At 57.0% G+C, this 14494-nt stretch overlaps 1 protein-coding gene across 2 annotated transcripts in view; it reads right to left on the reverse strand.

Annotated features, from left to right (window-relative positions):
- The window catches only part of SRRM3 (serine/arginine repetitive matrix 3), a 29330-nt gene that overhangs the window by 7430 nt on the left and 7406 nt on the right, over positions 1 to 14494 (reverse strand). For both annotated transcript variants that reach the window (XM_051809156.1, XM_051809157.1), the window contains exons 2-11: positions 13709 to 13938; positions 10511 to 10612; positions 7228 to 7362; positions 7039 to 7119; positions 6633 to 6662; positions 6158 to 6226; positions 5837 to 5872; positions 5095 to 5145; positions 4888 to 4992; positions 4232 to 4403 (exon numbers count right to left, since the gene is read on the reverse strand). In XM_051809156.1, the coding sequence (XP_051665116.1) occupies positions 4232 to 4403; positions 4888 to 4992; positions 5095 to 5145; positions 5837 to 5872; positions 6158 to 6226; positions 6633 to 6662; positions 7039 to 7119; positions 7228 to 7362; positions 10511 to 10612; positions 13709 to 13932 (1005 nt within the window). In that variant the 5' untranslated portion in view covers positions 13933 to 13938. The remainder of the gene's footprint in view (positions 1 to 4231; positions 4404 to 4887; positions 4993 to 5094; positions 5146 to 5836; positions 5873 to 6157; positions 6227 to 6632; positions 6663 to 7038; positions 7120 to 7227; positions 7363 to 10510; positions 10613 to 13708; positions 13939 to 14494) is intronic.

Raw genomic sequence — 14494 nt, forward strand, 5'->3', positions numbered from 1 at the left:
TGTCTGGCTCTGGGGCCCCCAAATATCCGAGATCCTCCAAGCCACAAATGCTGCCTGGGTGTTTTCCCCATCTTTGCAAACATCACTAGACCAAAAAGATGGGTGGAAACAGCTCCTGCACCACCAGTCCTGACCAAGCTGGCAAACCCCTGGCTTTAGGGTCTCCTTTCCCCAGCCACAGCCCAACACCAGGTCCCTGAGTATCCCTGGAAGGCTGAATCCTGCACAGGGAGTCCAGCCGAGGGGATTAAAGAGGGTTCAGGGGGATTGGGGTGGTGCCAGGATTGTGCCACCACACCCAGGGCCACTGACCTCAATTCTTTGCCATCCCCATGCCCCAAATACTTCTGGTGAATCCTCGAGGATGAGGTTCTCTCTACACTGTGTCCTAGACACCACTTTTCTCCCCCAAAAACAAGCAGGAAGGGCGAAGGGGTGGGATTCTGGGGACCACCACAAAGATGCTGCAAAAGGGTCACAAGACCATTTGCATCCCTGAGCATCCCAGATTGCTCCACACCCCACCTCCTTGTCCCCATGGATAAGACAACCCCTCCAGCCACAGAGCAGCAAGCTGGAGCCAAAATGAGAGGATTTGGATTTTTTGTTAAAAATCTGTTGCTGTTGCAATGGCTGCAGTGAGGGGGGAAAGAACAGGGGGGGTTCAGCTGAGCCCTTTCCCAGCCCCGTGTCCCAGCAGAGGAAAACAAAAGCAGAGAAGATGAAGTAGAAGAAGAGGAAGATGAAGAGAGAAAGAAAGGGCTTTCCTCTTTCCCAGGGCAGCATTTTGGTGCCAGTTGGCCATGCTGTGGGGTGTGGGGCTCCCACCCAAACCCTGCAGTCTCCTGCCCAGGCGTGCAGGAAGGCAACGACAGTAAAAGCATCCCAAATAAACCCAAATCGGCAAAGACCCAGCCCAAAAGGGAAAACACACACTGGGTACTTGTGGGGATGGGACATCCAGGGCTGGGATGCCATCCCCTGCTCCTGGGGAATGCGATGCCCTGGACCTGCCTCTCCACAGATGAAGATTTCAACCTTTCCCCATTGCAGCCTCCCAGTATTTTTCCTGAGTTGGGTTATTTTCCCCCCATCACGACCCAAAGAGGGGTTAAACACACACATCTCCCCAAATTTCTCAGGTTTTGCCCCATCCATTCAACCCAAACCCCCCCTGTGCCCACTCCCACCCCTGGCCACTGCCTCTATTTCTCACTAATTACGTTTGCCTTCGTTACTGGGCCACTAAGGTGGGACTCAAAGGAAGCAGCCCCTGCATGGAAACGAACACAAATTCGGAGGGCTGAAAGACACAGAAATGCATTCTACCGACAGCACGAGGAGACGGGGAAGAGAAAAGGGGGGGAAGAAAGAAAAAAATATTACGTGGACAGGGCAAAAAAAAAATATATAAAATAAGAACGTAAGAGAAGAGCATGGCTTTGCAGCTAACTGGGGAAAACCATACAAATCAAAAACAAAAAAATCATATATAGCCACCAAAAAGAGACAAAATGAAAGAGAGACAGAGAAGGAGAGCGAGAAAGAAAGAGAAAGAAAGTCAGAAAGAAAGAGAAAATAACATTAAATCAAGCTACGGTGCTTTTCAACAGGCTCATCTGCAGAAGTGAACGTGCAGAGGTGGACGAAATACCTACCTTTGGAATTGGCAGTGACAGGAATGCAATAATAAAAAAAGAAAACAATAATCTCCACATTTGGAGGGCAGAATGGGAAAAAGACAAGGACTCTTTAGTACGGCGATCCAGACCCCTCGGCTAATCCCGTTTGCTCTGCTTAGAATTTTTTTAAATTATTTTTTAAATTCGGTCTCTTTAGCTTTTAATTTTTGTTTGTTTGTTTGTTAGTTTTTTTGTTTGGTTTTCAATGGAAAGGCTGTGGCCAGCCACCGAGCGGGGTGGCCACGGGGGGAGTTGCTGGCTGGTGTCTGTAACCCGGCTGCAGTTCAGTCTTAAAAAGTCACTCTATAACATGGCAAAGTCCCGGATAACATGCAGGGAAGGCGATGGATGGAGGTGGGACACGGCGAGGGATGTTGGGTTGTGCTGGCCCAAAGAAAACCGGAGAGAAAGAGGGGCTGGAGGGTGCGTGTGGGCAAGGAGGAGGAGGAGGAGAAGACACCCGGGAGGAAGGCTGGGAAGGCAGCAGGGATGGATGGAGACAGGGCTGGGTATTTAAAAGGGAAGGTAACACCGTGCAGCGCCCCGGGGCACCCCTTGCTCCCGGTGGCTCTGGGGGTGCTGAGGGGGGACACAGCTCATCTGGGGGATGGGCTGAGCTTTTGGGGGTCTGCGGGAGATGGGAAAGGAGCTGGGTACCAAGGATGCTCAGCATCCGTCCTGCCGGGATGCAGGATATGGGTACCTGGGTGTGGGATGATTGCGGGGTGCTCGGATAACCCAGCACCCAGCAGCCTCATCCTGCAGCCAGGGAGGAAAACCATCCCCACAGCAGCAGGATCCAGCTGAGGACACGGGACAGTAGCCAATTTGAGGAGGAAAAGGGCAATTCACTCCATGAGATGGAAACAAGCCCATTTCTTTTGCAGTGGAGGCCTGCTGGGTTCTCTTCCCTTTTAAATTCCTTGTTCAAAATATAGAAAATGGAAATACAATGTTCAGTGGTCGTAAATATTTAGAAAACACATCTGGTTTTTGGGTTTGGGTTTGTTGTTTTTGTTTTTTTTTTTTTCTTCTCCACATTAACACACACAAAAGCAAAAAATTCTAGAACAACACGACGACGACGGGGGGGGAAAAATGAAAATAAGAGAAATATATATCGTTTGCATTTCTGTACATCACAAGGGAAAAGAAAAGAAATCATGAGAAAGGAAACTAAAACAAGGGGGCGGGGAAAAAAAAAAAAAAGCACGTTTCATTGCCCTTCCCTCCCCCTCATCCCTGCTTCTGCTGAGCAAGAAATGGAAGTGTATATTACCGTTTGGGTTTTTTTCAAATGGGAGGCTAAAGAAAAACACAGATGGGATTAAAAAGAAAAAAAAATAAAAAGTAGAAACCAGAGAGAGAAAGAAGAGAGAGAGAGAGAGAGAGAGAGAAAGAGAGAAAGAGAGAAAGTTGTTGGAGAAAAGTCCCGCTGGTGTCAGAGAGCCAAGGGAGCTTGTCGGCCTGGGCGATGCTGGGGGGTGGGCAGGGGGAGAGCGGGGCGAGCCGGGCGCCTGGGGGGCTCCCGAACCCCCCCACACCCCAGCCAAAACCGCAGGAAAGAAGAAAGCAGAGAGGTGCTCCAAGAGATGGGCTGGGTGCTGGGTGCTGCTGGGGGGTGCTGGGCTGGGGAGGGTGAAGGGGAGGTGGGTATGGGGAGGGGGGCTCCTGGCCCCATTTTCTGGGGTACCCCTGGCCCTGCAGGTGTTGGGGTGTCAGCACAGGGTGCTGCCAGCCTGGCAGTGTCCCCACAGCACCTCACCATGGGAATGAAGTTCCCTGAGGTGAGTGGGGACCTGTGTGCCCCCCAGTAGTGGAGTCATGCAGCACACTGCCTTCAGTCAGCTCTGCCTCCAGTCCCTGTTAGCCAAAGCAGGCTCCTTGCCATCCTGGCACTGGTTAAACTGGGACTGGCCCTCTGTCCCACAGGATTAGAGTTTAGACCACTCAGCACTGGAGTAAACCCCTGGGTTTCATTGGGACATCCCAGGACAATGAGGCAGAGCCAGGGACACTTAGCTCCAATGTCACCTGCCATGGGGACCCTAAAATCTGAGCATCCAGCACCAAATCCCCTCCGAACACTACCCTGGCCAGACTGGGTGTTGGAGTCCTGAGCACTGGTGTCAGGCCCTTGGCACTGGGGAGGGTTTGGGCTGGTGGGGAAACGAATTTTCCAGTTGTACCCATTTCTTGGCTGTCTGGGCTCAATCTCAGGTAGGTGCTGAGCCCAGTGGTGACCCTGGCAGTGTCGCTGGCCTGCCAAGCCATCGTCTCGGGGGTGACATCTGCAGGGCAATGTGCGGCTTTGGGGGAGGGATGATTTGTTGGCTGCCCTGATCCTTGCCCCGAGATGACGGGCTGGCTCCCCCAGGGAGACCGTGCACCCAGTGCAGAGTTGGTGAGTGCATCTCCCCCGTGTGCCCCGGCCGGGCAGGGCGGGGAGCCGAGCGAGTGGGGAAGGAGAGGAGAGGAGAGCAGGGGGGCAGTCCTGTGGAGGGAGGAGGGGAGGGAAGCGAAGAGTGATCCAAGAAAAGCCTACGTACATCCGAGGGCTCCGGGAGCGGGGCGCCGTGGCTGTGGCGGCCGTTCTGGGCGCTGCCCTTGTGCCCGTTCTGGTGCGGCGAGGCCGAGCGCTGGGGCGAGGGCGAGGACGGGCTGCGGCTGGAGCGAGCGCTGCTGCCTTTGGGACCATCCTGCCGGCGCTTGGGGCTCAGCCTGCGGGGCACAGCACCGTGAGCCGCCGGCACCCCCGTCCCCGAGCTCGGCACTGCCCTCCGCCCGGCCCGGCAGAACAGCCCGGGCTGCGGGGCAGGCTTCGCCAAAGCCAGAAATGGGGGGAGAACTGGTGTTTTGTGCTTTCTCTACTCAAAAATTGAACCCCCCGCCTGAGATTCTCCCAAACCCTCCAGAGGTTCTGCAGCACCATCCTGTTCCCCTCCATCCCCCCAAAAGGGTTCTCATCCTCGGGACACATCTGCCACCCTCCTCCTGTCCTCCATTCCCAAGGGTCCTCATCCCCGGGATACCTCTGCCACCCACCTCCACAAAGGTCCCCATCCCTGGGACACCTCTGCCACCCACCTCCTGCCCTCCACCACATCGGGGTGCCCACCACACAGACATCTCTGTCCCTGCCCTCCAGCCCATATCGCCGAGACTGGGGGGCTGTTGGTCGTGGGCTGTCCCGGGCTGTCCCTACCTGCCGGGGGATTTGGAGCCGCTGTCGTCGGAGGAGAGGGAGGCGCTGTGGGAGCTGCAGGAGCTGCGCCGGTGCGAGCGCCAGGCCGGGGACTCGCTGCGGGACCTGCGGAGAGGGCGGCCGGGGCCGCGGGGGGAGGCTGAGTCGCCCCTGGTGCACGCAGGGGGGGCACAGCACCCCGCTCCCCCCGCCGTCCCGGCCCCTCACCTCTTGCGCTCTTTGTTTTTCTCTTTCCGTTTGTTCTTGGGGCTTCGGGACCTGCGGGAAGAGCTGGAAATTTCAGGAGCAGAGGCAGCACCTGGGGGTGGCTTTCTCAGCCTCCCCCAGAGGCACCGAGGCCGCAGGAGGAGCGAGAGGAAGAACCTGCATGGTCTGGAGCTGGAATTCATTGAGATTCAAAGCACGGTGGGGATCCCAGATGGCGCTGGGAGGACCATGGGGTCAGGTGCCCACTGGTGAGGCCAGGCAGGAACGGGTGGCAGTGGGAAGGGGGGGCCTGGCTCTGCTCAGCATCCTCTGGGCTTGGGCCCGTTGTCACCCTATACTTGCCTCGTCCTACATCAGTCCCCTCTGAGACCCTCTGCTTTCCCAGACACCCTTTGTCTGTTTTTCACTTCTTTCACCCTAGAACAGCAGTGCTGCCAGAAGGCATCTGCAGAGTAGAGTAACAGCCAGGGTTTGTCCTGGCCATGGCTGCCTGGAATCCCCCTTTCTTCCCTAGGGGACATTAGGGGCCATGTGGGACCCCACAGTCACCCAGAGTGGCCCTGTGCCATGCCCAAGGGTGGAGGACACACAGCAGTGTCCAGCCATGGGATGAGGGGGTCCATCACTGTGAGCAGAGGGGAGTGGGACAGCAGGAAGGCAGGGAACAGGGGGTCTCTGGCAGGGGAAGCTGACAGCCAGCACCGGTGGCAGTGGGGTGGCTCCTTGCAGACGTCACTCTTACCTGTGTCTTCTCTTCTTCCGTGACCCTGACTCAGATCTGAGGGATGAAGAAGAGGCAGAGGTGAAGGAGACACACTGACCTGGTCAGCTGGGCAGCCCCAGGGGATGGGGACAAGGACAAGGGTGTTGCCCCAAGATGGGCTGCTGGATTGGGCAGGTGACAGCAGCTGTGAAGTGGTGATGGCTTCATAAAGAGTCATCAGCATCCATCCCTATCCATGCCTCAATCCCACCCCAGCCCAAGGGCTTGGGCAGTCACCAAACAGCCCCATGGACCCCAGTCATGCCTGGTGTCCCCAGCCTGCCACGGTGTCCATCCTACCTGTCACGTCTGTGTTTCTTTCCAGTCTTCTTTTTCTTTTCCTTGCGGATGGGTGAAGAGCTGTCACAGCTGGGGGGAAGTGGGTGCCCTTGAGGGACGAGCAAGGGACTCCCCAGCCCCATCCCTGTGGCCCAGGGGAGTCCCACTCCCAATGCCCCCCCACCCCCCCACTTCCCTGGACCACCCCACGGGATGCACAAACATCTCATGGAAGTTATTTCCTGGGGGATTTGGGGTTGGTGACAGAAAGGGACTTCTGGCGGAAGGGCTCTGGATGCCTTTGATGCCAGACTGCTCAAATCCTGCTGTGTCTCAATGCCACCTCGTGGGCTCCACAGCCTCCAGCAGGAGACAAAGTGACCAATTCCCACTGGGATTTCAGAGGGGGACAGTGGGTTGTGGAGGCCAGCCCATGCCCCCGGGCTTGCAATCCCAGCAGGAACCTCACAGCCCACCCAGCCCAGTGAACACTCACCTGCGCTCCGAGCCAGGTTTCCTCTTTTTGCTGCCATGGGAAAGGCAGAGAAAAAAGGGACATTAGGGACAGCATCTGCCCAGGCAGCCAGTGCTAGCCAGGGAGGGGACCAGGGGGTAGGTGGAGCCAGACCCTTCACAGAGCCAAATCCTGCCCGGTGCTGTGCCCTGCAGCAGCCAGCTCCTTCCCCACACGGACCAGTGCATGCAGGAGGTGCGTGCACACGTGTGCGTGTTGCAATATCAGCACATGCAGATGCATTGCACCTCTTAAGGGTGCATATTTGGAGGGGCACTGACCACCAAAGTGGGAGAACTTGCCCCGTCAGAGCCTGGGGAAAGGCTGAGCTGGGAGCAGAGCTGCCCTCCTGGGAGAGGGGACAGCGCAGGGAGAGCCGAAGACTCACCGGCTCCGGCGGTGACCTGATTTCTTCTTCTTTTTCTTCTTGGGGGGAGGAGAGGTAGAACTACTCGAGCGCCTTTTCAGCCTGTGGGAGACAGCATACAGGGTCGGGGGAAGAAGGGACCAGCTCCCTGGCCTCTGTATCCCTGCACGGGGATACCGTGCACGCCCGATTCCCGAAATCCCCGCCGACCTGTACTCGCGGTGGCCGCTGTCCTCGCGGTAGCACTCGGCCGAGCAGTCGCACTGCAGCAGGCAGCCCTCGCCGTAGTCGGGATACTCCACCGCGTACTCCTCCCCGTCCGCCCCGTGGTGGTTTTCTATCACGCTGCCAAAGGAGGAAGCGCGGGATTAATTCGGGGATCCCCATTCCCTGTCTTCCGCCGGCTGGGGGGAAGCCTGGGGCAGCCCCAATGCAGCTGCAGCGGCTGGGGGACATCCCCTCCAACACAGCATCCCCAGGGGACTTGGTCACATCCCTTGAGGTCCCCACACAGCAAAGCCCCGTGGTGGGGGTCTTCTCAGGGTCTTCTTGGGGCTCCAGTCCCTGCAGAGATCCCCACGGGGCTGGCACAGGGACACCACGAGGCTCGAGCCACCTTCCCCTTGCAGGATCCAGCCTTGGCAGCGTTGGGAGCCCCTTTTGTGATTGCCCAAGTGCTGGGGCTGAGCTGGAGGCTGGATCGGCCCAGGTGGGTTGGATAAGGGTAAGAGGAGCTGGCAGGAAACTTGGGAACTCAGCTGGGAGCTGCCCAGGATAATCTGGGCTTTGAGGCCAGTGCCCCAGGGTGCCACCTGCTCAGCACAGGAGCTTCAGGCAGCTGATGGTTGATGTCCCCACCTGGCCAGGTGAGAGGGGGGGGCATCATACCTTAAGCCATCAGGGTCTCCTCTCCCTCCTGAGTGACTTCATCAGCATTAATTTTTTCTCACTGCCATGGAAACCAGCGTGAGGTTGCCATTGACTACTGGGGCTGTGGGCAGGGCTTGGCAGAGGTCTGGCAGCTGGACTAGGAGGGTCCTAGGAGCCCCTGCCCAATCTCTCCCTGTTATCTCCACCTCCCTGGTCCAGCTGTGCCATCCAGGAGTAGCATCAAACCCCACAGGGAGCCTCTCCTTTGCTCTTGGGGGGATGTAGGACATGTCACCCAGGGAGGGATGTGGCCATCCAGATGCTCTGGAGGGAACCGTAATGGATGGGGCCATGCCTGGAGGGTGCTCAGCACCAAACCAGCCCAGGTGTTTGCTTCCCAAGGGAGATTTGCCCTCGGAAACCTGATTTGCTGCTCCACCCCTCCCATCCTGGAGGTGTGCAGCCAGGGACACTGGTGGAGAAGTGCAGCCCCCACAGCATCAGTCCCTTGACAGCCTGGACAGTGCCTGAGTGAATGGATGCCCTCAGCCCCAGACCAAATCTGAGAGCAGCACGTGTTGGCATCCTTGGCCACAGGCAGGCCACGGGCTGTTTAACCCAATTAAAAATGTCTTGGAGTGAAACTACGCACGAGGCACCCTCCTCCTAATCACAGGCGATCGCTCAAGCGGGTCTCGGGCTCCCCTCTGCACTGCAGCCATGGCTTTCTGGGTCCTCTCCAAGTGACTCCTGCTTTGGCCATGCCCCAAGGGCAGGAGCAGCCTTTCAAACACCCACCCAACCATGGGAAGTGAGGGGGAAGGAGGAAAAGAGAGAAGCGAGCAGGGATAATTCGCTGTGTGTCTCTGCTCTGCGAGCAGGCAGTGCTCCACACCAGAGCCTGCTGCCAGCATCTCACCCATTAGCTGTGCTCAGCGGCTCAAGACCAGCTTGTGCTGCTCCAATTATCCCTCCCTGCCCGGCACACGCTTGCCTTTGTCTGTAATCCCACCAACCTGTCCATCAAGCAGTTCTCCTTGGGGACTGGGCTGTATCACCGGGCTGTGCACATGGAGACGGGAGCTGGGAGAGTGCAGAGAGCAAAGCCAGGGACTCAGGTGGTCATGGCTTTTGCTCAGTGCCTCAGTCTCCCCCGGGGAGTTATGCAGATGATGCTGAGCTCTCACCTCAGCTTTGAAATGAGATCAGCTGGTTGAGACTCACAGCCCCGGCAGCCAAGGACCAAGCTGTAAAAGCCCAGAGAGGTGCTGGAGCAGGACCAGCCCACGAGCTGTTCTGCTGAGCACCCTCCCAGCCACCACAAGGGATGAGGCTCCTTATTTAAAGCTTATTTAACTCCCTTGTCCAGCCTCTTGATCTCTCAGAGACCTTTGGCACCCAGGACATCCTCCTGCTGCTTGAAGAGCCACCTCCTTTGAACCCAGCTCCTACCATCCTCCTTCAAGCGCCTCCGGCTTTGCTCTCCTCCGAGCAATCCTTTGCTGTGAGACTGCTCCTTCCAGCTCAGCACTATTATTTATAGCCCTGGGGCTAATCTTTAATGATTACCCTTCGTTTTGCAAAACCAAGCCTGTAAAGGTGACAGCCAGGGCTGCCTGGGTAACCTTAACACACCCTCAGCTTCCCAGGTGCTCCTTACCATGCCAGCCCTAACGAGCCTGCCAGGAAGATGCCCTAGAGATGACTCCTGCCCCCACCAGCAAAGGCCACTTGTTAACACCTCAGGCTTGATGCTCTGTGACCTGGGCGGGTTGGTTTTCCCCATCCATTGGTTTTTTCCTGCCTGGAGAAGGACTCTGAATGCTTCACGCTGCCCCAAGGCCATGCAGCCCATCCCAGGCAGGGCACAGCAGAGCCATGTCCATGTGTCTGTCTCTGTGTCTGTCCCTGCCTGCTGTGCCAGTGGACTGGTGTGAGGAAGGCTCTCCCTGCCACCACGGCTTCCCTGCATCCCCCCCCCGCCCTGATTTCCTGACCCTAATGAAGCATTAATATTCAGTGAACCTGCACTCTCTATTCCTGTCCCAAGTGACCTGGTTTCCAGGCTGATGGATGGTGCACGCCAGGCCAGCCACGCTGCCTGGGCCATTAAGCATCGTGCAGATAAATCATCATTGAGCCAGGGCGGACCCTGGTGAGGCTGGGGACAGTCCTGTGTGGGGCAGGAGGAGCAACTGGCACGTTCCCAGCAGCAGCTGGGCTGCTTTGGACACCAGACCTGAGCTCCAAACCCCTCTCAGGGCAGATGGAGGCCCCCAGGACCAGGCAGCATGAAGAATGATTAGAAGGCAGAGGAACAGGGCAGGAGCTCCTTCGAGAAGCTTCTTTCTTGGGGCTCCTTGGGGTTACACCAGCCTGATGGAGACACAGGCTCTGGGTCTGTCCAGAGGAGGAGCAGGCTCAGCCCTGCCTGTCCAGCCTGGGCCCCTTACAACAGAAATTATTATCATTACTATTAATTATTATTACTGATAACAGTAATATTTCTAGGGTTACAGAACAGCAGCCAACCTGCTGAGCCATTGCCACCCGGGAGAGGCCTCTCTGGGATGAGAGACAGGAAGGACGCACAGATGAGCCAACTGGGAGCTCTCTCACTCACATTTGGCGCCCATGCTGGTCCTCCCTGGTGAGCACACCTTCCTTCTCCATCAGCATTTGCCGAAAGGTCCCCACTTTCTGCCGGATCTCCTCTTCAGAGTACCTGGATGGGCAAAGACACGGTCAGGGCTGCCATGGCTGGAGCGTGGGCTCCCCACGGAGCTGCTGGTCAGAAGGAGATGTGGCATGGTGACAGTCATCAGGGCTTGGAGGAGAGCAGGATCTCTGTTTGGCCCCCTGCCACCACCCTCTATGCCCTCCTCTCTCCTGCCTGCCCCTCTCAGAAGTGCTTGGCAGAGGAAGGGACGTCAGAAAGGGGTAAAAGAAGAGGATGACCATGAGGTTGCCATTCCCCATTACTGTCCCAGGCTTTGGGCACATGCTGCTACACCCTCTCAGCAGTGCCACGGGTTCAATCCCAGGATCTCCATCCCACCACGAGTTCCCCTCTCTCATCCCTGCGCTGTGCCGGGGCCCAGCAGCCGAGCCAGCTCTGCGCTAACGCTGAACGCTGACTCAGGCCACTGCAGGCTTATTAACGAGAGGCACTAATCACTTTGTCCCTGGCATCTGGGAACAGACTCGGCAAACCATGGCACTCCAGCCATCCCCAAGGTGTCCCTGGGAAGGGAAGGGTGACAGCCCCGGGCGGGTGGTCCTGTGCCGCATCCCACGGCCGCACAAGGGCACCTGACATCCTCCCTGACTACAAACATCCCAGCTTCCTCGACTGAAAACATCCCGATGGAGGGATGTCGTGGAGAGACCCATGATGCTCCTGGCATCATCCCTGAGGACAGGGCAAAGAGAGAGGGACCCTGTGTGACCACCACGCTGCCACACTGGGAGGGAAGGGGTCAGGCTCTGTGTGTGTCCTTGTTCTCACCCTTCTACAGGGGCTGTTGTGACCCACTGTTGCCATCACATTCCATCAGTATTGCTGTTACAAGACCAGAAAACTGGGTATCACAGCCTGACTGAGCCCTCTGGTCCCCAAGGCTGGCACCTCACAGTGCCCATGCTGGGGACAGTAATGCCCCTCACAATGCTGGGGGTGCCCTTGGGTGCCCTGGGTGCAGAGGGGCACGTGGTATCACCCCCCCACACAGTGCCCATGAAGGGGAACAGAGAGAAGAGGGGAATTAATATTAACAAGCTCATTTGCACTGAAGGGCTCTCATTAATTGCCCAGCCGGACTCCACACAGGAGGAGGGCTGCTAACAGGGCAAGGAGGCAGCCTGGCTGCTTCCCCTCACCTTGTACCTGGGCATGGGGGGGGGCCCAAAAACAGGGCAGCACCCCCAGCTGCTGCTCTGTCCCACAGCCTCAATGGCAGTGTACCCAGCTGGGCACGGTGTGATCACCCCGCAAGGATGAGACACCAATCCCGGCCATCCCACGGCCATCCCACGGCCATCAGCTGGCCCATGGCAGCAGGAACATGTCTGCCCGGGATGAGCATTTGCTGCAGCATATTAAGAATGCGGCTGATGCTCTCGGAGAGGGGACATGAGGCCAAACAGGAGGTGACAGATGGGCCATCATGGCTGGGCCTTTAGCAAATCTGCGGGGGGAGGCCAGGGTGAGGCACCCCCCAGCACCTCCAGTGCCTTCTCCAGCTCCTTCCCTCCTGCATTCCTCTGGTGCTGCTTATAACCTCGTTAAAGGGGTTTTGCTTTTGCATTTAACATATAGAGTGGGTTTGGGAAAGAAAGAAAAAATGCTGACACTTCTTTTCCGGACAAGGAATCCAGCCTGCAGGCAGGGAATAACGGTGCAGGCAGCCTGGAGCGAGCTACAGCACAGACAGGAGGAGCCATCCGCCTTTAAGGAAACAAGGGAGTGCTTAAATCCCTGCAAAACCCCCTCTGCTGACACTCACATCCATCCCGGGGGCCCTGTCCCTGTCAACAACTCCCCCTAGGCTATGCTCAGGATGCAGCTCCCAGGCCAGATAGAAACCTTGGAGGTGCAGAGTGCTTCCTATGGAACCCTCCCAGAGAACCCCTGCGTGGAGGGGAAGAGCAGGGAGAGGATTAACCAGGTTGACCAAGATTATTACTGTAATTATGTTATCATTTCGGCGTATCGCCACCATCATCGTTATTAATAGCCTTAATAACAGCAAAGCAATTACAGCAATAACAACAATACCAGTTGCAGCGTTGCTCTTACCCACTGTAGTAATGATACTACGAGTAGTAAGAGCCCTAGTAGAGTGGGGGAACCCGACAGGAGGCTCTGGGCTCCCCAAAGTGCCAGGTCAGCCTTATTTATTTCCATAATGACAAATTAGGCACAATCATTATCCCAGTCTGTGTGAGACAATTTAATTCTAGGTCACGCTTGCACTCTTAATGAAAGCCTTGGCGAAGCCTTCCCTCAATCCATTTTCCTTCTCCCCAGCTGGTACCAGTCCCCATCTACCCACGTGTGCCAAAGAATTTGCTCCATCCATCAGGTTTTAGTGAGTTGTCAGGGGGAGCAGGATGTTTGACCGGTGCCAGAGCTATGGGGCAGCCAGCAGCATAGCCATGGGTCCGTCTGGTAGGGATGGGGATCTCCTCGCTGGCCCCCCAGCCTCTCCTGCCTACCCAGGCAGGAATGTTCTCCAGCCCCTTGCATATTCCCCCAGTCCTTTGCTTCCCAAGGGGAGAGCAAAGGCTGGGGAGAAGCTTGTGGTGCCTGGCCGTGGCACTGGCAGGACAGAGGGGGTCCTACCACCCCAAAACTGTAAGAAGAAGGAAGGTGGGACAAAAAAAAGCACCAAAAGAGCCTTTCCTGGCACTAAACCCCTCATCTCCTTCATCTCCCCAACACAAAAGGCAGAGGTAGATCATCTCCCACTCCAGGCATGGGGGGCACAGGATGGGTGGCACTGATGACTTGCACAACCACGAGCAACTTTGCTCCTCCTTCCTGCCTTGGCTTTCCCTGCATGACAAGCTGGGAGCCCAGATTTCCAAGCAGAGGGGCCAACCTCCAATAGGTGTGGGTGCACTCCTAGGCCTGAGTTTCTTGGAGGCATTTCCCTCCCCCCTGCCAACCCACCAGTTCACCCCACAGCTGTTCGATTCACCCAAAAGTGGATTTACTTCCAAATGGGCACATTTGCCACATCCAGGTATTTTTTTAAAGGGGAAGCACAAGGTGCAAGCAGGTCACAAGGACCCCATTCCCAGTTCCCCCGCCACTCACCCCTGCTCCTCCATCATCTCCTGCAGCTCCATGCACTTCAGCTCCACCCGCCGCTTGCGCTCGTGGTCCAGGATTTCCCGGTGAGCCTTCTTCACCATGCTGGGCTCCACCAGCCTCACCTCCTCCTCACCCTTGTGCCACGTTCCTGAGGCGCCGGGCTGGGAGAAGCCGTTGGAGGCTTCCTGGGGCGAAGGCACATCGGCCCCATTGTTGTAGAGAGCCATGATCACCTGGGAGGGAGAGAAAGAGTCAGGGGTCAGTCCTTGCCCTGGTTCCCCTCCCACCCCGTGAGGGCAAGGGGACCCTGCCAGGACCTGAAGGCAAAATTTGTCTCAAAAGCAGGTTGGTGGGGACAGTGACTGGGAGATCTTCTTGTGCCTTGCCTCAGTTTCCTCACCCACAAAGGCAAGGCTGAGGTTACTCCCATCACCCTGCCAAGAGGGCTGACTCATGGGAAAGAGAGAAGGATGTTCTGCCAGCCTTGTATGGAAAAAACCTGGCAAAGTGTGGGACCCAGGACTATACAGCAGCAGCAGGATAGGTGGGCAGGGGTCCTTCTGAGCCCCACAGACCCCACTGTCAGCCAGTGTGGGTTTGGAGCAGGGATAGGCAACCAACCACCCTCACAGCTCTCTGGGGACACCCCAGACACTGTCCCCACTCAGCAAAGGAATGGATCTCAGATATCCCCTTGCATTCCGCAGCTGCACTGGCTGGTTCGGATGCAGCCATGGGACATCCTGATGTCTGGCCCAACCAGCAAATGCCTGCTGATGCCCTTGGGCC

The sequence above is a fragment of the Manacus candei genome, unplaced genomic scaffold (genome assembly GCF_025592945.1).
Source record: "Manacus candei isolate 608988 ecotype Guabito, Panama unplaced genomic scaffold, ASM2559294v1 h1tg000076l, whole genome shotgun sequence".
NCBI lineage: Eukaryota > Metazoa > Chordata > Aves > Passeriformes > Pipridae > Manacus > Manacus candei.